General features: G+C 40.0%; 1 protein-coding gene and 1 long non-coding RNA gene across 2 annotated transcripts; one reads left to right on the forward strand and one right to left on the reverse strand.

Annotated features, from left to right (window-relative positions):
- Positions 1–363: 363 nt before the first annotated feature.
- On the reverse strand, positions 364–4,089 carry htatip2 (HIV-1 Tat interactive protein 2). Its single transcript, XM_085276025.1, has 6 exons — positions 3,716–4,089; positions 3,182–3,371; positions 2,985–3,092; positions 2,345–2,482; positions 2,204–2,265; positions 364–1,353 (listed from the first exon to the last, which is right to left on the reverse strand). The coding sequence occupies exons 1-6, from the start codon at positions 3,838–3,840 to the stop codon at positions 1,137–1,139; spliced, it is 840 nt and encodes a 279-aa protein (XP_085132151.1). The 5' UTR covers positions 3,841–4,089; the 3' UTR covers positions 364–1,136.
- Positions 3,743–19,798, forward strand: LOC146583692 (uncharacterized). Its single transcript, XR_014892644.1, has 4 exons — positions 3,743–3,965; positions 4,372–4,480; positions 18,307–18,439; positions 18,882–19,798. It is a non-coding gene; the product is annotated as an uncharacterized LOC146583692 (long non-coding RNA).
- The last annotated feature ends 2,593 nt before the right edge of the window (positions 19,799–22,391 follow it).

Here is a 22,391-nt window from a genome sequence, read left to right on the forward strand (position 1 = left end):
GATCACTTTGCATATAAAAATAAACATGTGATATTGCATTGTACTGTTAAAATCAAGAATATGACATTTATTATGCGGCAAAAAGAAAATGTCTATAAAAAAATGCAGGAAAAAGAACAAACACAGATTTTACCTTTCTGTTTCTTGGAAAATACACTGCACTAATAATAGAGGTGTGGAGAAACCCTGGAGTTGTACAAAAGCACACAAAGAGGTAAACTGGTTTTGTGGATTCATTACATTAAATCAATTTGCGGATCATTTGTTTTTAATAAGCAGTTTTTGCCTGTGGCTCAGGAGGTAGAGCAGGTCATCTACTAATATTAGAAAGAAATTAGAAATAGAAAAAACTGAGAGAGCAGGTAAATGAGACGTGTTGTATAAACTGTCATGAGTACATTTATTGTAAATATGACAATTATGCAGCACCTCCAGTACAGAAATTGTAATACATGCATCACACATTGGGATCTTGGTGTGTGCAAAGTAAAGCCTATGCACACAAGATATCTTTACATTGATCCATACATTCATCCTGCAGATATGGAAACATTTCCCTGAATTAAACACACATAGTTACATTTGTATTATAATTTAATGAACAGGTTAAATGTCATTATCTCAATCTAGTGTTCAGTAAACGTTTACTTTAAGGCAGTGGTTAATATGTTGGAGCACAAATGATGAAGACTGAAAGGCTTGGCACTACTACTTCTTTTTCACTTCTTTAAAGACAAAAACCTTTGGATTTCTGACAACTGCAAAACGCCATGATGTTGGTTTGATGGGCATTCGAGGATATAATAACATTTCCTTAAATAAAAAAGAAACTAAAGTTAATATTTATCTTTAAGCAACTTCTCATACACACCTTTGAGTTTTTTATACTTTTGGAAAGTTACTTGGCTTCAATTTCTTACAAGTTTATAGGACTTGAAAATATAGAGACACCCCAAATATTTTTTAAACACAGATGATTTTTTTTAAATACAGATGAATTATAGATAACCACCCACTTAGGTTATTCACAGCATCACAGGTGTCTCCTGTCAAATGTAAAGGTTTATGTGTCTCTCTGAAAGTTTGAGTGCAAACTGAACATGTTTTTTCCCACCCCTGTAAATTTTCCTGCTCTCTTATTTCCCTGTACTTTTCCCCAGAGTGGCGATGTCTTTATTCTCCAGGATCTCCATCTTCTGCTCGGGCTGAAGCACAGTGTTTGACACCATTGCTTTGGCCACCTCTTGGATTGGGACAGACATGGATCTATATCCCACAGCAGAAACGGCGCTAAAGAACTTCCTCGCCATCCACTCAGTGGGACGACTCTCCTGCCTATCCACCAACAAAACCCTGCGGAGGAGAAGTACAAAAGGTGAGACTGAGAGATTGTATTTGGTTAGATCACACTGACTGATGAAATGCCACTTCAACTTCAGAAGAATGAATTTACAAGAGTTTAATTACAGAAAAGTCACACTGTGCCATGTTCATTGTGAGTTTCCCTAAGTTGTTGCCACATTAGCAGAAGTCACACACGACTCTTCTTTTAGAGAATGATCATCCCAGATTTTACTTTTTTATTGTTCTAATCAACTCTATGCAGCCACAGCCCTGTATATTTTCTAGGTAGGTGTTCCTCATCCCTTCAATTCATGTAATTTGCAGCAGCCTATTTACTAGGTATACCTCGCTGATACCTGGTTGTACTCGCTTTGGCCTTTAGACCTTTAGTTATTATTTTTTAATACAAGGCAGGAAGGGTCCATGATTTCATCTTGTTTATGCGATGAAAAATGTCACAGTAGAAATAAAGACTAATTTTTCCCATCTTCCATTATCCAGCTTTGGTGAGCTTGTGTGAACTAAGACCTCAGTTTCTGAAATACTCAGACGAGTTTGTACAAACAGCCATGTTCATACTCAATTTACCTTTCGTCCTCATTCTGATGCTAAGTTGAGCAGTTAAATGTACCTAATAAAATGTCTTGTGAGTGTATATTTACAGGCTCTGTAACAGCCAGTACAATCTAGTTTCTAAGAAAGAGGGTTTGTTTTGTGATGACTCGTGTAATTTTGGGGGGCTATGTGCTATTTTCAAATAAATTGATGGTTTAAAAAGCACTCCATCCTGCTCCTGTTTACATTTTTTACACAGCGTCTTGCTTCTTTTTGAAAAGAGGTTCTAAGTGAGATCACTCACCCTGGTCTGTAAATGGCGAATCTGTCAAAACCAAGGGCCTCGATGTCTGCCTCTACTTGTCCCTGGAAGAACAGTCATTAATTTTAGGACTCCAAGAAAGTTTAGCTAAGGAAATTTCAGGATGTTAAGTCAATAACATACTTTGACTTTGAGGTAAAGGAAGCCGCTTTTTTTATCTGCTCCCCTGGAAGACTCCAGGTGGAACTGTGTACAGCCTCCAGCCTTGGCGAGCTCAGCTGATTTTAGAACATAGTCATGATCAACTCTGACGAATCCTTCCTGAAACAGAAGAATGCAGTTAATGAAATAGGACCCCCAAAAAAGACCAACATTTTTTACATTTTAACTTTGGTGATTGTCACTGATGTATATCATTTCCATATGTATAATATGGGTAAGTATTTTTCATTAGGAGCTCTTAAATAAGTCATTGTAGCCAAATAATACCTCCATGATTTAGAAGTGCTCTGAGAGACATGATATGTAATAACATTGCTGCTTCTAAATTACCTCAAAGCAATGTTTTATAACTTAGTGGCATAAAAGATATTACAAAATAAGCTAGTGTCTATAAAACAGCCCATGAGCCTTGTCAATTTATTAGCTGTGTTAATGGAAATGTTAGCCAAATTAATGTGGGTGAAACGGCTCAGTTATTGTTACTGTTGAGTCATAGTTACTGTTCACAAACTAAGGTTTGGCTATGGCCGACAGCCACAGTGAAACAGTAAAATCTTATCATTTGGTTGTCAAGTTCCCGTGTTGGATTGAGACCACTCACAGCTCCTGCTTTAGCTCTGGTTGTTCCCAGACAGCAGTATCCAACATCATGGCCCTGGAAGGCAGCAGCATAATCATCAAGCTTCTCAAAGTCGACCACCTCTTGGACCTGGGGCCACAGAAAACAGTGCTTAAGAAAAAAAAATTTTTTTACGGGCCTTATTATTGCAGGTTTGGTCAACTGATCAGCCCACTAACCAGGTTTTCATAAGTTTTGCCCTCAAAGGTGAGCTGCCTCCTTCCAATAAGAGTAATCTTAGAGAAGATATTATGCTCCAGCAGCTCTTGAAGCAACAGCTTGCCAGTTTCCCCTGAAGCGCCTAGGATGAAACAGCTTTTGTTCTGCTGCCTGAAGTTTTCCTCTAGGGTCTTGATGTCCTCAGCCATACTGTTAACAACAGAGTCATGTAAATATCACGCGTTTAATGCACATGTAAATCTGAACAGTACCGTTTAGCACCTCGGTGGACAGCTATAATCGAGGGTGAAACAAAGTATTAAATACTGGTTAATAGTGACTACCAGTTATGATTATTTGTGCTAAATTTACGGAATTCAGAAATCGGTGTTAAGGGGACTGCGACTACCAAGAGGAAAGATCACTTTAAATTCATCTACTCCCAAATGGAGTTTGGCTTGACCGATCTGACAGTGGTATATTTAGCATGTATGTACAGCTCGGTTTTGAGTATAAATTCGGTAACGTTAACAAAGACGAGTGCGTGTCATTACCTCGTGTATTTAACCGTTTCGGAATCTTCGAAATAATTTAAGGTCGCTGCGATGAAAACAACCAGGACAGTGAAAAATCCTAACGTCTTCCCCAGGGTGGTGCACAGCAGTTTAATAACAGGCATCGCTGATAGCAACGATTAAAGTGCTGCAACACTTCCTGGTTGCTTCATAGTTACACAAACGGATGTCTTCCTGCTTCGTTGATAGGCCGAGGAAGAAATTTGAAACGACAGCGTGCCGCTGACAGGTTAATACACGAAACCAACTCACACTAGACTACTAACTTTATGTTTGTATTAAACTGTAGCATGATATATAAGCAAACCAAAGGGGTGGTATAAACACGCCTCGCTCAGCTCCGCCGCAGACAACGCTTTACGGACAGCGCATGCGCATGCGCTCTAGCGATTTGTAATGCATCCAGCTGTTAGTTTGTGCACAATCTTTATATCTCCTATACCATGACGTGTGTGTGTGTGTTTGTTTGTTGTTGTTGGTTTTGCGACAAAAGTGTGTCTTTGCATTGCCCCGCACAGTAAAGCGGTTTATGCTGCAGAAACTGGAGGTGTACAGTTTAAGGGTGTGACATTCAACGTTTTCAAGCTCTTGGTAAACTAATGTTAATTAGTTGATGCTGATGTTAATCGCATCAGCATCATATTTTTGCTGTGTAGCAGAGAGAAGTATCCTGCTGAAAGAGGCCACAGCCAAGGGCAGGAATATCATTTCCATGAAAGGGTGTAGATGCTCTGCAGGACTTAGGTAGGTGCAACGTGTCAAAGTACATCCACATGGATGGCAGTACCCAAGGTATCCCAGCAGAACATTGCCCAAAGCAACACCCTGCCTCTGCCAACATGCCTTCTTCCCATTGTGCGTCCTGGTGCCAGGCGTTTCCCAGTTAAGTGACATACATGCACGCGGCCATCCATGTGACATTAGAGAAAACATGATTCATCAAACCAGGCCACCACCTTCTTTTGCTCCATGGTCCAGTTCTGATGCTCATGTATCCATTTTTGCTGCTTTATGTACTGAACAAGGACTGGTCTGCAGCTAGTTAGTTAGTTAAGTTTATTTAATTAAGGACAGCACATAAGACAATGTTATATGATAAAACAATCCAACCGTTTGTGGCCCGAGTTCCACAAAGGTCTTCTAGCTAAAGGCTAGAAAACCCAGTCTGTGTTTGGACTTTTTTTAAAAAAAATACAGCAGAAATAAAACGAATCTGTCCACAAATACACACACACACACACACACACACACACACACACACACACACACACACACACTCAGAGTTACTATACCTAATAACGGGGGATACATGGCGATGTAATTCAATTCAATTCAATTCAATTTTATTTATATAGCGCCAAATCACAACAAAAGTCGCCTCAAGGCGCTTCATAATGTATCGTGTTATTCGGCCACAGCAAAGCAGGCTGGTTTACATCAGTGTCCAGAGATTTGTTTTTGTTTCAGCTATTGTTTCACCTGGGAATTAAAAACTCTAGGATCTGTTAAACATTTTTTATTGCAGATGGTAAACTGTTCCAATAATCTGAGGACCTTTGAGTGAGAATGAGGATTGACCAAATGATGTTTTCTTTTGGTAGTTCGCAGTCTCCATGAGCTACTCTTCTTGTTACTGCTGGCTTTTAGAATCATTCTGCTCACTAACTCTAGGACAAGACCATCGTTGCATTATACAACGGGAACAGTTTATGTTGATCTTAATGGTTCTGGATATCTTTCCTGTTTTAAAAGTTTTAAAATTAAGATGGGAACCTAAGATGACACCCAGATATCTAAACTCATCCACTTTTTGGATTTCTCTCTGATCAATCACAGTGGAAAAGTTATTCCAGACTTTACACCCAATTGTAAAACACATGAGATCGTTTTGTTGTAGTTCAGAGTCAAAGAGGGATTCTTGAAACACTTAGACACTCCCACCATCCCTCTGAGCTAGACCCAGGTTTAATTTAGTTTCTGACCCAGTCGGCTAGCCATGTCAAACTCACTCAAATCCTTCAGCTTCCCCATTTTCATGCTTGTAACACATCAACTCTGAGCACAAAATGTTCATTTGCTCTCTAAAATATCCCACCCATTAACAGAACACCATAAAAGACCAAAAACGGTCAATTAGACCTATGTTAGCCCTAGACCAGTAAGCTATACATAGGTAAATGACTATTTAACTGGAGCTGAACACACTTGTAATCGCTCAGTTAGAGTAGCTCATGCTGTTGAAAAGCATAGAAAGTTACATAGAAAATATGCTTACAAAATGTTCAACCTCATGTCGTGCCAGTGCTTTAGAGGAAAAATAGGTTAAAAGAAACCTTCACCTCCTAGGACCTGGCGTCCACATACGTGGACATCACATTTTGGGTTGTCTATACCAAAATACAAAATTTTGCTCTACAAGGGCCTGATATCAACTTACAAGGACATTATACTGCCACTGTTCTATCAAAATTTAAAACAAATGTCCACATATATGGATCTCATTTTTCTCAGAAACAAAAATCAGGTTAAAAAAATCAGGTAATTCTTTGTTTTTACATTCATCAGCTCCCAATCAGCCAAAATAGTAAAGAGAAATTAAAAATGCATGCCAAGAAAGAGTTCAGGTCTTAGGAGGTTAAGACAGAAGAAGAGGGGCAGGGGGAAGATATGCAGTAAAGGGCCTTGGGGTAGATTTGAACCTATAAGGCTCTGCATTAGCCTTGTAGCATATGGGTCACCTGCTCAACCCATCAAAGCTAAACTCTTCTCCACTACGTGTATTCTTACATCGGTCAAAGGTATTTACACAGCAAGTGCTGTGAATCAGGGGGAAAAATTGTAACTGAAATATAATACACCAGGTCTCTTCTCCAAAAAGTGGAAGTTGTAGGGAAAAGCAACACTTTAGTCTATGGTGAAGAAATCCAGCGTGGTTCCAGAGTTGGACCAAACCTTAAAAAATGTCTTTGCCTTTTATCAGATCTTCAGGGGGTTTCATTAGTCAAAACCTCCACACAAAGAAAGCAAGTCCAGTCACATGCAATGAATTCATCAACACCCCATGTTTTTAACACTCCTGCCACTTTGAACACAAGGCATCGACCCAATCTAATAGAATATGATGGAGCCAGGGATGATCCTTTAAAGATGTCAGCAGTAAGAGACAGAAAGAAAAGAGGCTGAGGTTGAGAGAAGAGGCCTTAAACTGGCACTCTGCTGAAATGAAATGTCGCCTCTTTGTTCCTTAGCCACGGGTGCTAATTGGAGCTAGCGGCAGGGAAGAAAGCTGCTGCTGGGCTCCTGTCTGTCGCACCTGTTGAGTCATTGTCTCTCACATTGATCAGACAGGAAGTTGGAGTAAGAAGGCTTATGCCTCGGTGGGTGCGTGGCAGATACGTGGTTCAATTTCCTTTTAGAACTCCGCCGTTGGAGGTGAAAATACCAATGGTGGTCAGTGGTCAATTGCATTTGACCATTGATTAGTCTCTAAAAGGACATATGGATCATAAAGAGTTGGTTTTCCATCAGTTGTTTGTTTTACTTTACAGTTATAGCATTTACCCAACAGTGCATAACAGGTTTGTTATGCAATGTTAACAAAAACATTGTTGTGCAAAACTAACTTTTACAATAGTTGGTGGGTAAGCATCATGATTTATTATGCTCTATCTTATATAATGGCCCCTAGCCATTGATGTCAGTACTTAAATTAATACCCAAATTCTCAATTTTTTATTTTGACTTTAAATGAAGGTAGAAAATTTGGTTGGCCAGAAATATTTAAAGACTTTTTTGGCTTATGCAGTTAGGAAACTACAGTTTTCACCTCATATACATTTTATTTGTGTTCAAAATGAGATATAATATAACTGTTTGAGCCTGCAGGTGTCACATAAAACATCTGCAATGCTTACATCAAACTGAACTTATCTGAAGTCTGCCAACACTTCAGCTTCAGAGTGCAATTTAAATATCGTAAAAAGTAATCTTCTGTAGAAAATACAATGTTTTAAAAGTTTCATTTCAAAGTGTTAACTGCTGACATATGATTGAACCCCTGAACACCAAACTAAAATGAACATATCTAATTATAGTTAAGATTTTGTGTGTGTGTGTGTATTTTCTGAAATGTATATTTCTTTGAAGCAAATAAAACAAGTGATACAACCAATTAAGACAAATAAAAAGCGCATACATGCATGCCTGCATATACACGTCACATACAGACACACACACACACACAATCTGTACACCAACACGGCTTAAGGCTTAAGGCCCGAGTTCCACAGACTCTGGAGTGTGATGCTAATGATGGTAATTAATGGAGCCTGACAGCACAATCTGCTGCCCATTGTCTCTCAATAAACAGCTTTACACATGAGCCTCAGAGGGGATGGGAGTTTTAAGCTGAGAGCTGAGACAGTGAGAGCAGGAGGCAGCCAGAGTGGAGGGTCAGACCTCAGGGGACAGCGCTCAAACTGAAGTGGGGGATTAGCTCAATTAGAAAGGCACTGTCTAATCAAGATGGAGGGTTCAGTGATATATATGGTGCGTCTGTGAGGGAGAAATGTGAGTGAAGCTCCATCATTAAAGCCGACTGTTGCCATCAGATGTTGCGGCGTCTAATAATGTTAACAGTAGTGAAAAAATGTGTCTTTTGTCTTTTTGCTGACCTTACATTCATTTGTTGCCATGCATTTCAATGGGAAATCATCTCCACTGTGTTCTGTGGTCCAAATGATAATATATCCATGAATACTTTAGGATGCCTAAAGTGACCTTGTTACTGGTCAGTGTCATTAGTTAAAAAAATCATATGGATTTTCTTTCTCCCCAGTTGATTCATTGATTTTATTAATCGACAGTGTTTTGTCACTACACATGTTTTGCACTTTGGCATGATAAAGACATATACACTTCACTGCACTATATATAAAAACATAAAAACATATATGTAGTACAGAGAACTCATTGTGCAGAAGTTATTCTGTGCAATGCAAAAAAGCTTTCCCCTTGCAGTTCCATCTAAGCAAGAAAAGCATGTGTTTTCTGAACTAAAATCCCTGTAAATATGTAGAGAAGATATAAAATATAACAAAAATCAAGTCACACAAAAACAGCCGGCCTATGTTTTACAAATTTTACAGAGTGCATCGAAATTAAAAAAGAGAAGGTTTAACTTTAAAGGCTTAAAAGGTCGGACCTGCCATCAAATCATCTGATCAGTTTTAAGTTTTAAAAATAATGGCATAGAAAGATAAAGGCCCAGTCTTCTTCAGGCTTGGCTTTGTTGCAGGCTCAGACATTAGCAATATGTTTGAGCCAAATCAAGGTATCAGCTGGACTCAGAGGAGCTTTCCTGCTCAAAGAGCCACAGCTAAGCAGCAATGACACCTGCTTTTTCCTTCTTTACGGAACAATGAGCTCATTAGAAGAGCAAACAGATTATCTGTGTTTTTCAATAGATGATCCTAAGGAGTCTGGGGGACCTAGCAGCTCCCAGCAGGTAGAGTTAAGATTGCCCATGCACATCTGGCTGACCTGCTGGTTACTGCTGTCTTAAAACTGTATATCTTTACTTTGCATCTTTTTGCACTTAAATAAGACAAATCGCAAAATCTATTATCTTCTCTGAAAACAGACTTCACTGTATGAAATCTAGGTTTAAACAAGACAACAACATGATTTATCTGGACCTTTGAACATCAAAGTGTCTCACATTGCTTGAAGCACGAGGCCATGTTTCCAAGTCTGCCAGTGCTGAAACTGAATGTTAACAGTGAAGTTATGAGGTAACTGCCAAAAGGGTCTGAGCTTTTGGCTAATTAACCTGAGAGGTTTTGCATCTGCTTGTCTGTCAGGGTTTGCTGGAAAAAAATAACAAATAGTGGACTGTATGCATGCGTGTGTGTAGCATAAACAGAACCATGAGCAGCGATTGCATTCATTTTTATAATGTTTTTAGCCTATATTGTATTGTTTCAACAATACAGTTGAAACAATATAGTATATCTAGTAAGCATTCATTTAGCTAATAATTAATAATAACATTTTTCAAATAATAAACAAATGGTGCTATTGCCATATGCTGGGATTGAGATGTCATAAAGAGACATAAAAAGGCAGAAAGGTGCAGAAAGATAGTCCTATGATTTTTTTAAAAGACATAATTTTCAATACTTTAAAGAGCAAGGCTGATACCAAATGCACTTTTATATTTATTTCCAATTTTATTTTCAGGTTATATTATTTATTTCAGATTTTTTTTTGTCAGTAATCTGCTGATATGCAGTATTGTGCCTTTTGGTCAACATTTCCATTCCCATTTACTAAAAGTTGTTTCCTTACCAAATGTTTTCTGCTGCCTTTGTCTGAATGGATGTGTATTGGCCTTTGAGCCCATTTCACGAGTCTGGCTTTGTTAAAGTCAGACAGCTAACTGGTAGGGCCTTCCTTTTCCCTTGTTACACGTATATTAGCTAGGGTTTACTAACCCTTTTCCAATATTTAATGCATTCCAAATGTATAATTAATTGAGATGTGGATTTATTTGAGTGTCTAACCTCCAGAACTCACTGAAATAGCAAATTGTAATTGACTGTCACTGACATTTTCTATTTGCCTTTTTTTTTCTCAATATTAGTTAACATGAAAAAGACAGATGATCATAGGATGGGATTTTTCCCAGGAGAAAATTAAACTTGAAACTGTTAAATCTATTTGGTCTTGTATGTAATAATAGCATAATACACCAAAGCCTCTTAGAGGATATCTGTGTTTGGCTTTGAGTTTTCACTATCAGATCTATTTGCTGTCTTAAATCTCCCTTTTGTGGCAGGACGGATGAAGCCTAATGACTCCTTTGAACTGCCGACATCCCCGGCAGATTGGATTCGGGAATGTCAGCCAACTAACCTTTAGTCTCTTTCCCACATGAAGCAACAGTGAAGGGCACGTAATACCTATCTTTCGATTCCTGTCCCTCTCCTGTATTCTTAATCAGTTAATTATTTTGTATATCACACACGCAGACATGAGGCTTTTATGGTAATAAGCCTATTGAGCTAGCCTACCACATTTTTAATGTTTTGTACAAATTACAACTTTATCTTTGGAAGAGAAAATATAAAGTCGCCAAATAGTTGCAGGTGATGTGATTTTCAACTTCTTTTGAACCTTGTAGGATTGTATTTGCTTAAACTACATGATCACTAATAAAACATGTTATCTTGACATAGTCATGCTTTTAAAAGTAGTGCCATGAATGAAATTCAGCCTTGTATTTGCACACTGTCGTATATCCAAAAATTCATTCATCCCCAAAATTACGCTTAATAATAATAATAATAATAATAATAATGGATTGCATTTATATAGCGCTTTTCAAGGCACCCAAAGCGCTTGTCCAATTCAGGGTCGAAATCACAATTCACAACAATTTAAAACTATGTGTAATGGGCTGCTCCCATACATTTATATTCATAGACTAGACTATATGCATATATATTGCTTTACATATCAGTACTGTAATTTAAATTAAGGGTCTGGTCATGTAGTAAGATGATAGAAATCTCCAGGTTAGACAAAACTTACTTGGAAATAAAAAGTTAGAATAGTAAAAGTTACAAATATGATCCAAATTCTATGCATCCATCACGTTCCCTGTTTCAGCTTTAACCTACTGCAGTTACTGTAGTGTGCATAAGCTATGTGATTGGTGGTTTTTCCAGGTGCACTCACTTCAGAGTTGTCTTCAAAGTGACTCATATACATTTTCATATGCTCTGTTTTTACTGGTAGGATATGCTGGCATAGTGCGAAGGGAAGGTAAAATGTGAAGAAAAAGAAGCATTGTCAAACTCGTGCTTTACCAAACTCATGCTGTCAAACTCTGTCCTCCCCTCTGTTTCTCTATCTTAGCGTCTTATAAAACTGCCTGAATTTCTCCTTTGGATGGGCCATGCTGTCTTGTGGTGGTTTAAAGGGAGGGAAAAAGGGAGATCATGCTGGATCATGGCAGACCCACCACAGCACAGAGACCTCCCTGCCGATGAGCAAACACCACGACAAATGGCAGAGCTAGCTGGACAATCACTTGCTGAATGGAAGCTAATTAGCTGGAGTCTAATGCCAGTTTACTAACACCTGTATTAGCGTGCTCGCTCGGCAGGGAGTAAGGGCTGGCCAACAAGTGCTAATCCCTCATAAGCCCAAAGTACTCCTCCCAAACAGTGGCATTAACATATACTTCTCAAGCCAGCTGTTGCTAACCTGAACCCAAAAGAGATAGCTTCAGCAGTGATGTACTGCTAAAGAGGAGGGGAAAGATGTTAAATGGTCAATAACAGGTTACCTTAGCATTCCTGTAGACGTCCCCCACCCCCAAAATGTTGTGGACCACAAGTTATCCCCCTTTTTTGGGAATTTCCCCCACATCTCTCAAACCTACATTTTTCAGTCGCTTGGCTTCCTTGGCTGTCTTGCACTCTCCCATCCTCTCCCACTGCATGGGTGGTGGGCTGATTACCCAGTAGCCATGTGTGTATCAAGGCAAGTGCGAAGCCAATGTGTGTGTAAGGGATTAGTGAGCTTTAGCATTAACATCATGACTGGACTGGCTACATTCCCTCACTGCACTAATAATTTGAGGGGAGGAGAAAGCGGCTGGTCCATTAGTTCACTCTGTTTGCCCAAGAGTAGGCCGACTCTGATCCCCTAATTTCTCTCACCGATTCCAAGAGGATCTCTAGCTTTTGTGACAGAGGGATGCAAAGATAAAGGATGGGACTGAGGGGCACATTGATTCAGAGATCACCATCCTTGGGACATTCTGTGCACTTACCAAACTAATCAGTGTGTGTAAACACAGCGAGAGATGTTGAGAGTTGGCGGCTAAAAGACTGGGGTCTCTGAGGTTGATTAGGAAGACCTGTTGATGGACCACACTCAGTGTTGGTGTCCTCTGATCTGCAGACATCATGCAGAAAAACTGTGAGCCCCTTGGCTCATGTGTCATACTAGTTCTGACTGTGGGTGGCTCCAAGTGGGCCTGTTGTGGCCTCTGGTGCGCTTACAAAGTGTTAGCAGATCAGGTATCTGACGCTTCTGCCAAAGTCCTATAAAAAAAAAAAGTGCCTTGCATGCTTTTCAGTTTGTAAGAAAGCAGGAGTAAGATTATTGCGAGAAATCTGTTTTGGACAATACCATCATGTGCATCCCCTGACCTGTGTGTGCACAGGAAACCAGACACGTTTCCATGTAGTAATACTGAGACAGTGGAGTTTTTTGTACAAATTGTCCAGCTTTTTTGTTGTAGAACTCTCCTTCATTGTAAAAAGGCTGGTCTAACTTTGTCTGTCTCCCTCCGAGGTTAAAATATAAAATAATTTTCAGCACTCATATAAAATCCCATGTTTGATCATACACTAATAACTAGTGACAATTTCTGAATCATTATATTTCACAAAAATGCAGAAATAAAACACAATATTTTTAACATGAAATTCTTGTAACACAGAAGGAAAAAAAATGTTATTGTTGCTCAACTTTCATGTTGAATTGAGCAAACGGAAATATTAACAGATAGTCTAATTTAAATTAAACAAACTTCTCGAGTATTCAGATGCTACTTTTGATGGTACAAAGGGCCGGTGAAAATTTCTGGCTTTTAGCTTTAATAGTTTTTGAGATGTTCATGTTCAACCATTACTTCAGATTTCAATGTGTGAAAAAATGACCCAAAGATGGGTCAATGGCCAATTAAAAAATAAAAAATAAAAAAAATAAAAAATCACAGCATTTATTATATATGTTCAAACTTTGGACCATAAAATGTTTGTGCAAATCAAAAAGAAGAAAGAAGAAAACAATCTAAAAGTTTGCTTATATCAGATGGATATATAATGGAGTATTTATTTTTACCTAATTGCTTAAAAATGTGAGTTTCCCAAGCAAACAGAGAGGCAATAGGAAATGACATCATAAAGCTGTTTACTACTGAATTTAGAGAGCTTATTTTAAATTTCACAAGAAAAGGACATTATGCTAGTTTGTAAAATTTAGCATAGTATCCCAGCATGCAATGTCACACATCATAGTTGGTTCCTGCGACAAAGCTGTCCCTACACAAACACAAAAAATGTTCCAAATGCTGGGTGCATATTTTATATCCATCATAATTGAGTTTATCAAATGGCTGTTTATTAAGCAGAAACATTTTTAAATCTGTCCAGAATTTCTCACACACCTGGGTTACTTTTATATGGTTAGAGGTAATCTAAGAAAAACAGTAAAGTGAAGATTTTAGCTTTTGTAAGGAACACGGAAAATGAAGCAAACATAAAATCAGTTTTGACAAAGGGGGCTTGTATTAGAATATCCCATCAATCATCAGACCCTAAGCTGCATCCCAAGGGAATATTCTTCTGTTAGCACACTATGACTCAACATCATCTTCATTTTAAGTGGACATCAGTTCAGATGTCAGTATCAATTCCCCAAAGGCACAACCTCTACTAATACCCCTCACAGCCAATTAGGGGAAGTAATGGTAGCAAACCTTCAATGGGAAAGCACAGTAGCTGGTTGGACCTACACATGCTACCCTACTAGCCACTGTCAGTTGGGACAGGGGCTAATGGGCAATCACAGGGGGGCTTATGTTGCAAATCAGCACAGATCCACAGGACTCTGCTGGGGATTCCTGTCCAGTGTTGCCTGATTCTGAAGCTTATGATCCAGTAATGGGTGCTTTGGTGGGTATCTGAGGGATCCTAAGGGAATATGATGTTAAACTGGCTCAGGCGTCCTCAGACTGAAAGGCTCTTTGATAGGCAAAGTAGTTGGGCAAAGAGAACATTGAGAAACAGGTCCCAGCTGATAGGATATGTCACTACTAACTTGTACTGAAGCAGATGACCCCTTGCTAACACAGCTCACAGAGACAACCCTTTCAGTCTTGTCAGTGATAATATGTTGAATGTTTGCCAAACCTGGAGTTATCTGAATTAAAACTCTGATCTGCTTTGCACGATATTTGAACAGCTTTTAACTAATATGTAATTTGATGCGGCAGGGACTGAAAAAGCTTCAGCAGCTTTGTCCACATTCCCCTCTCAACTGTTGCAAAGCCTGTAATAGTACTGATCGGTTGCCAAAAATATATAATTGGTACAGTTTTGAGGACAATTGTGCCTCCCTTTCTGGTTTGTCTGTTTGTTTTGCAAGATGCTTTTGTGATTGGGCTTAAATGTGTTGATCAGTTTGTTTTCATCCTAATTAGCAGTTCATTTGATGTTACTTTGATATTATTACGATATTTTGCCATTATTTACAGTGCAAATGGATAATGATGAACTGGTACTTATGTAGTGCCTTTCTACTACAGTCTCATTCACCCAATCACACACAGAGTCATAACATGCTTTTGCCTATACCTAAGCAGTTTTACCTAACATTCTGACTCACAGTCCGATGGATGCATCAGGGGCAACATGGCATTCAGATACTTGCCCAAGGATATGTCAACACATGCACAGGAGAAGCTGGGGTGAGATCGACCTGTCTTCTGATAAGCAGATGACCCACCCTAGCACCTGAGCCACTGCCAGTCATTGACCCTAAGCATACGGCAAAAGTAACCCAACAGTTCTTAGGGCAAAGAAATGTGTTTTTCTTCAGCTCTCAAGTCAGTCAGTGAGGATCAAGCCAAATGCAGAGAGACCCACAAACAAGCAGCAACTGAAGGTGGCTGCAGTGAAGGCCTAAGAGAGCAACTCAAGGGGGAAACGCAATGTTTTGTGATGTCCATGGCTTCTTGATGTTACACTCCAGTGTGGCAGTGAACAGAGACAACATTAAAAAGTGACAAAGTGGCTCACATACAATTTCACACACAAAACCAGACTGTTTAGATCATGTGCTTTTTGCAAGGAAAGTTTGAAAGCTTTCAATTATGGATGTCAAATATCTTGACAGTTTTGATGTGGCAGGCTTAATAAATAAATATACACAAATGATAATATAAAAATGGAAAAGATGCTGAGTTTAAAAGTATGATTGTCCTCTCACTGTCCGCATGATCACATGAAACTTTCCAGAGTATTCAGGTGTTCCCTTGTTCCCTCTAAAAAACGAACAAAAAATGATGCACCGGAATTGAGGAGCTGATCACCTTTCACAGCTTATTTTTTATCACTATTATTACACTGGGCCTATCAGTCTGCTGCTTGTGTAACATGTGTTATAAATACATAAAAAAGGAGGTTTAGGCTGACTCACAGGAGTTTATTCTGTGTGTTCAACGCGTCAGTCGATGGGTGGATGTGTAGTTAGTGAAGAATGGTGAAAGCAGGTGGTGTGACTAAAGCGAGGACTGGGGCCGAATTAGGCGGATGCAGGCTTTAGCTGAGGGAGGAGGAGATGGGACAGGGGTGTCACCAGTCGGCAGGGCCTGTCCGAAGCAGCCCAGTGCACCACACCCACCCAACTGTTCCTTTTTCAGCACCCTTCTGCCCATTTCCCCCTGTCTCCTTCTCTCACTCTCTCCGTCTCGCTTTATCTCTCTCCTCCTTTTTCTTTTCTTTTCAAAATGCATTGTTAACAAAACGGTTTACAAACCCTGGCTGGTACATTATCCACGACCGCCTCCTGCGGGATTGATTTAGGCAAATGGATTCAGAAAGGGAGGGAGGGGTGGAGAGAGAGGGGGTTTGCATGGAAAGGATGGAAAAGTAGAAAGTGAAAAGGGGTGTGTTCCTTCATGCAGCAGCTTTACAAAACCACCACATGGGCCACGCTAAATATTCTTTTTCTCTCACGTTTTGAGAAGCCATACATTAAACGCTCATTATACAGCCTTTATGTGCAAAGGGAGGCTCCGTCTGTGTGAGGGCAGAGCGGCCGAGGATGGACTATGATCTCTCTGCATATGCATGCATGGAGCATCTTTAGAGGCTTTCTGACATGTATGATATCATCATGACCGAGAGATTTGACTTTCATATAGCCTGAAATCAGAAAAGGGAGGGGTGTGTATGTTGCAAGGCAAATTTTTTACGGTGTGAGTCATATAGCATGTGATGTTTAATAAAGTTGACTTTTCAGGCCTCTGGGCTCTCTCTTAAGTTGTCAGGATTAGAGAATTTGGCAATCAAAGAAGTCTCAAACTTTAAAGTGTGTTTAAATGTTTCAGATCTAAGTGGGAAGACTGAAAAATGTAACGGAGAAACTATCGGCTTTGTCTGTTTTTATTTGTTTAAAAAAATGTGATAAGCTCATAAGTTAGACTGTTGGTCTTCTCTGACTCTTTAACCTTAGACATGCTCAAAAGAGCACAGTTTAGCAATGCAGGATGCTTTCCCACCTTAACTTTTCATTTGACTTTTTAACTGTATCATTTTGCTTTCAGCCCAACTTTCACATTCCTCTTTTCCCTTTTTCCAACAATAGGAATCTTTTTCTAGGGGTGCTAGAGGTGTGTGCACGAAGAGGGAGGGGGGGCAAAGGTTGAACCGGGCATCCCATCATGATAAATCACTGGTTAATGAGGAGTCTATTGTGTCCTCACACATTGTACCCCCCCTTCACCCTTCACCCTCCTCCCCCTCCACCACCACCTCCTCCTTGTGTCCCTTAGACCGCTACCTTCGGGTTGTTAAGCTGACACAGATAATGAACTGGCTGCTTTGAACTGTCCTCACAATATTGACTGGTTGCACACAGCAGATGTCTCCCTGGCAGAAAGCAACTGGTAAAAGCACATTAGGTTAACAAAGAGAGCTTTGCTTTGGAGGGGTGGAGACCGCTGAGGAGGTGGCAGAGGGGTCTGTGTGGGTGTGTTGCGGGGTGAGGGGATGGACGGATGGGTGGGGCAGAGGGCAAGCTTTTGAGTTGACAGATCTGGAGGATTATATCAAAACAACACAGTTGCCGATTATGGGACGAAGAGAAGAAGCAACAAAGACACGAGGATGTGTTTTGAGAGAGAATATCTTCACAAGCTTGTGTCATGTTATGAGTCTCCTTTGTATAATAATCTCTTTTTGACTTGTAAAGTTTGTTCTCCAGTGTATACAACAAAAAAAGCAGCAAAAATGTACTCAATGGTTCCAAAATAAAACAGAGTAACTGCTCATTTTTATTTGCAGCAACACTGTGAGTTGGAGGACTGGTGTGTACGTAAAATGTAACTATAACTAAGATGTTTCATGGGAATATTTTTCATAAAGTTCCTAAAGTTTTAGACAGCTAATATATTTAGATTTATCAAGCTACATTATTACTATATGGTCATGGAGTTTTAGTATGTTCTGATTTGAAAAGTCTCCTCTGTTCTTTACCAGCACAAATAATTCATTATGCATTAGTGCAGGCTGGAAAAGAGCCTAAAGTCTAGCATTATGACTTCTAAAGTCATTAGTTTGTTAGTTTTTAATGAAAGCATACAAAACTTTGGATATGGTGCCTCTAAAAGAATCATCTCTGGCAGCGACATGTTCAATTTGTCCACAGATAACAAAATGATTAACTTTATTTTCACTCTCCCCTCTGTTATTGTTCCGCAAATGCAGCACGGCCTGTGAGCTGACTGGTTTCTTTCTGGCAGTGGGACGGGTGTCTAATGGGTCAATAATAAGCCGTGACTAACCGTCTCCCTGAGGAGCAGCTCGACCAGACACACACTCGCAGAAAAGCAGCAGAAAGGTATGAGCCACCAACACTGATTACCATATAATTGCAGCTATTGTATTTGACATGGAGAATTAGCAGCCCGCTAGGTGGCTAACTGGCCTTTTATTCAGCTTGGGACTGGACAAAAAACAAAACATAAAAAACCAAAACACCCACACACAGACAGATGCACATCCCATGAGATGCAATATGCATTTATGTTCACACAATTAAATATCACTCTGTGTGAATATCCCATTTCCACATCTTGCCTGGAGAGTCTTATGATGTTTTGGGGGGTTTTCACCCATGAAGATGAGAGTTTCATACAGATTTCCACAAAGTAGATGTTTCAGGTTTTCAAGTGGCAGTGTGTCGATGATGAAGATAATTCAAGGCAATGATTCTGTTAAGGCAATGTCTAGGAATTTGTGTTTCTTCCACTGACTCGTAATCTTTTCTGATTCTTTTAAAGACCGAACTTCGCTTTAACCATCGAAGTTCAAGGTGCTGTGTTCATGCACACTGGATAATCTGCAATGACCTATTCAAAGTCCTCCTTTCCTCTTTGAAAATTACACACGCCGCTAGGTTGTGAAGTTGTGAGCTTATCCCACAAGGAACCACGTCCGCAGACTTTGAGGCGCAGAGCAATTTGATGTGGTTTCTGGCATACAAGTCAAGAGGGTTAACAAGACCCACCGCCATGGAGTCCCCCTTCAACCCACGTGTGGCTAAACGATCACTTCCCTGCACGTCTCGCATTGTAACAAATCTCCTTTCATGATCACTTTTCACTCTTTCGCTTTCTTGCCTGACTGGCTCCTTTTAAACTGAGAGGGAGAGGAGAGGGAGTCAGGGAGAGAATTTCTTTCCCTCTTAAAGGTTTTGTGTGAGGACGGCTGAGTGAGCGTCCATTATAGAAAAGGCCCAGACCACCACTGGATGACCCTGCTAGGAGCGACAAAACCCAATTGGTCACGGCCGCCAGCAGCTAATGGGCCAGAGAGGAATAGCCCTGGGTGGGTAATGACTGTATTCTATGCCTTTCTATTTACGCCCTCCTGGTGCCCTCACACACACCCCCACCTTACTCCAGTGGCCACCAGCCCCGTGCCCTCTCCGTACCTTTGCTTCCAACTCTGAGTGCTCCCCTGGTCTTCTCCTGGTGTCATCTACACAATGTTTGTAATTTCTGTCTGTGTTATGCACTTGGCAACAGATGCTGTCGACAGATCAGGGAGAAGGGATCACGGGACCATATGTTGGGATAAGTGATGCTCCTCCTGCTTTTCCCAGAGCTCGATAGAGGAGGCTGTGTTAGAGAAAGTGGGACTTTCTGGTATATGGAACGTGAAAACTTAACAGAGTACAAAGTTATTTTATTAAAAACAATGGGAACTAAACAAATATCTGGCTTATTATTTATTCTACTCAGTGTCAATACTCATCTTTCTACTGTACCAAAAACTGACCAGCTTTGATGACACTGGGGTTTCAGCCCTGTTTTCTGGATATACACTGCTGTTTTCACCCACTCAGGGTAAGAGCATTCCTCTTCCTGTATTTAATTCAGGCAATCAATATAAACTGAAAGTTGGAGAAATGGAGCAAAGCTACTTCAGGCAAGTGACTTGAGCTGCAGTGCACCATACATGCTTACACACCTCACTTATGCCATAGATCCACATATCCTCCTAATCTGGTGATCCCATCTCTCCCATCACATGTCTGTGCTGATGCCTATTTCAGCCCAGGCATCCACCTGTAGGTTCCAGGGAAAGGCTTACCCCTCACTCCCCAGTTTCTTATGTGTGTGGAGCCATGAGCTTAAAGTCTAGATGCCAGGGTTTTTGTGTGGGTGATGTGCTACAGCTAACAGATTTCAATGTTTAAACAGTCCAGTCTAGTGTGAAAGCTTATCAGGCACCAAGCTTGTGCAAAGCAGCATTTCAACTAGCCTTATACGGTGAGGGGCAATATTACTGTGATAGTTTTCCTTACTTAATGTTACAGCCTTATACTCTTAACCATCCTTTAAACATAGCATAGGAGTAATAATTCCCCAAAGTTATCCTCAGTGGTTCTTCCATGTCTGTGACTGTTGCAGAAATACTACATGAATTACTGTAAAACATTGATATTGAACAGTACTATTTTGGCCCATGGGGTTGATTTATACAGCTAACATACAGAGTTTACAGCTATTCCAGGAAAAAATGACAACAAGTTTGATTTTAAAAAGTAATTCCACTCCATTTTTCAACTTAGGAGTCAAAGGTCCAGTGAAGACAAACATTTCTAATTTTCAAGTCACACTTTGGCCTCTCAGCACAACACACAGTACGGTATTCTTTTTAATTTAGTTTAGATGAAGTCACAAAAGCCAGGGCACTTCATATACTATATTTGTTTTATTGAAGTTGATTTATTCTACTGTGTAACTTTCTACTTTTAAAATATTTATTAGAACAAAGTTTTGTAGAATTATCAAGTGTTAAATCTTCAGTCTATGAGCTAATTCAGAACATTCAGAAAAATGTTCAACTGCTTCATCAGTTTTCTAAGTCATATCTGCCACCACATTTCAAATGATCTCATCTAAACATGTCCAAAGTTTTAGTCCAGTAATTAGGAAAAAAAGAGCATTCTAAGCATGTGCTGTACAAAAATATATGACAATATGAACGTTGTCATGTCAAGCTGTTAATTTAACTGTATCAAGTATGTAGCTAAATATTACAGCATATTACTGTAAAATGAATATACAGCAAGTGTCCTTAACTTCTGAGCTTCAGTCATCCATCAGTTTGTTTACTTCCAAATGTCTTTTAGCAGATACAAGGTCTGGTGACATTGGGAACAGTTTTGCTGAATGGCTTGATATATAGTTTACCCTACTGTTTGTGTGATCATGAAATGTAACTTTAGTTTCTTCTTCTTCTAAAAAAAAATTACAATTAAATGTCAGTAATAATGTAAAGAAAAATGTAAAAAAGCTAAAGCAGTTAGCCTTTGGGCCACTGTCATCCTGAGGAATGGTTCAGTATATCATAAGCCAAGCCCTGATTTTAGGATTTGCCTAAAACCCCAATCCCAACCTTATACAGGAATCATCTGGAAACCTGCACTCTGAGAGGTATGCAAACTGAGAGCTGAGAGCTATGTAAACTATGGTGCACTTTTTAGAGACAGTATATGGAACAGAGGCAAGTGAATGTTTCTGCATCAAGGCGTTAAACTCAGCCTTGCAAGACAGTAAAAACTAGAGCACATATCTGATGCATTTAAAAAAAAAAAGGGATGTGTTAAAAACGTACATTACTCTAGTTCCATAAAAATGACAGCCTATGCCTGAAGAGAGAGCGGCTTGTGAAAGTTGGAGATAGTAATGGTGGAGTGGTTGGCAGCAGATAGGAGGGGTTGATATAGAAGAGAGGAGGAGGAGGTGGTGGTGGTGGGGTCACAGTGGTTCTATTCAATCCCTAAGACAACACCACACAGAATGATAGACTCCTCTGAATTGTTTGTTGCTCATGGGCCATTCTCCCTGCTGTCTCCCTCAATGGCACCCTTAGCCGCACATGAGAGACTCTCACAGGTACCAGAAAGACTGTGTGTGTGTGTGTGTGTGTGTGTGTGTGTGTGTGTGTGTGTGTGTGTGTGTGTGTGTGTGTTTGAAGGGTGGGGTGGGATGGGGTGGTGGAGGTGGGGTTGTATTTTAGAGATAAAGCCTTCTAGTCCTATGGTTGATTGCTCCACTATAGACACTCACTCAGTGGCTCTGAAAGGCTCCCTCAGACGCCAGTGAATAAACTCTTACTCTTACGCATCCATACATCACCCCTCCCTCCACCTCTCCTCCACCCTTCTGTTCTGGCAGATCCACCCCCTCCACTCTCCCACTTTGAATTTTCCAGAGATTTGAGCACAACCCCTGAAACCGTCCTCCCTCCAAAAAGTTTCCACACTTCTCCAAGAAAAA

This window comes from Mchenga conophoros, linkage group LG1, assembly GCF_057382185.1.
Source record: "Mchenga conophoros isolate Kocher_MC1m ecotype Shallow Benthic linkage group LG1, M_conophoros_male_GT1.1, whole genome shotgun sequence".
Lineage (NCBI taxonomy): Eukaryota > Metazoa > Chordata > Actinopteri > Cichliformes > Cichlidae > Mchenga > Mchenga conophoros.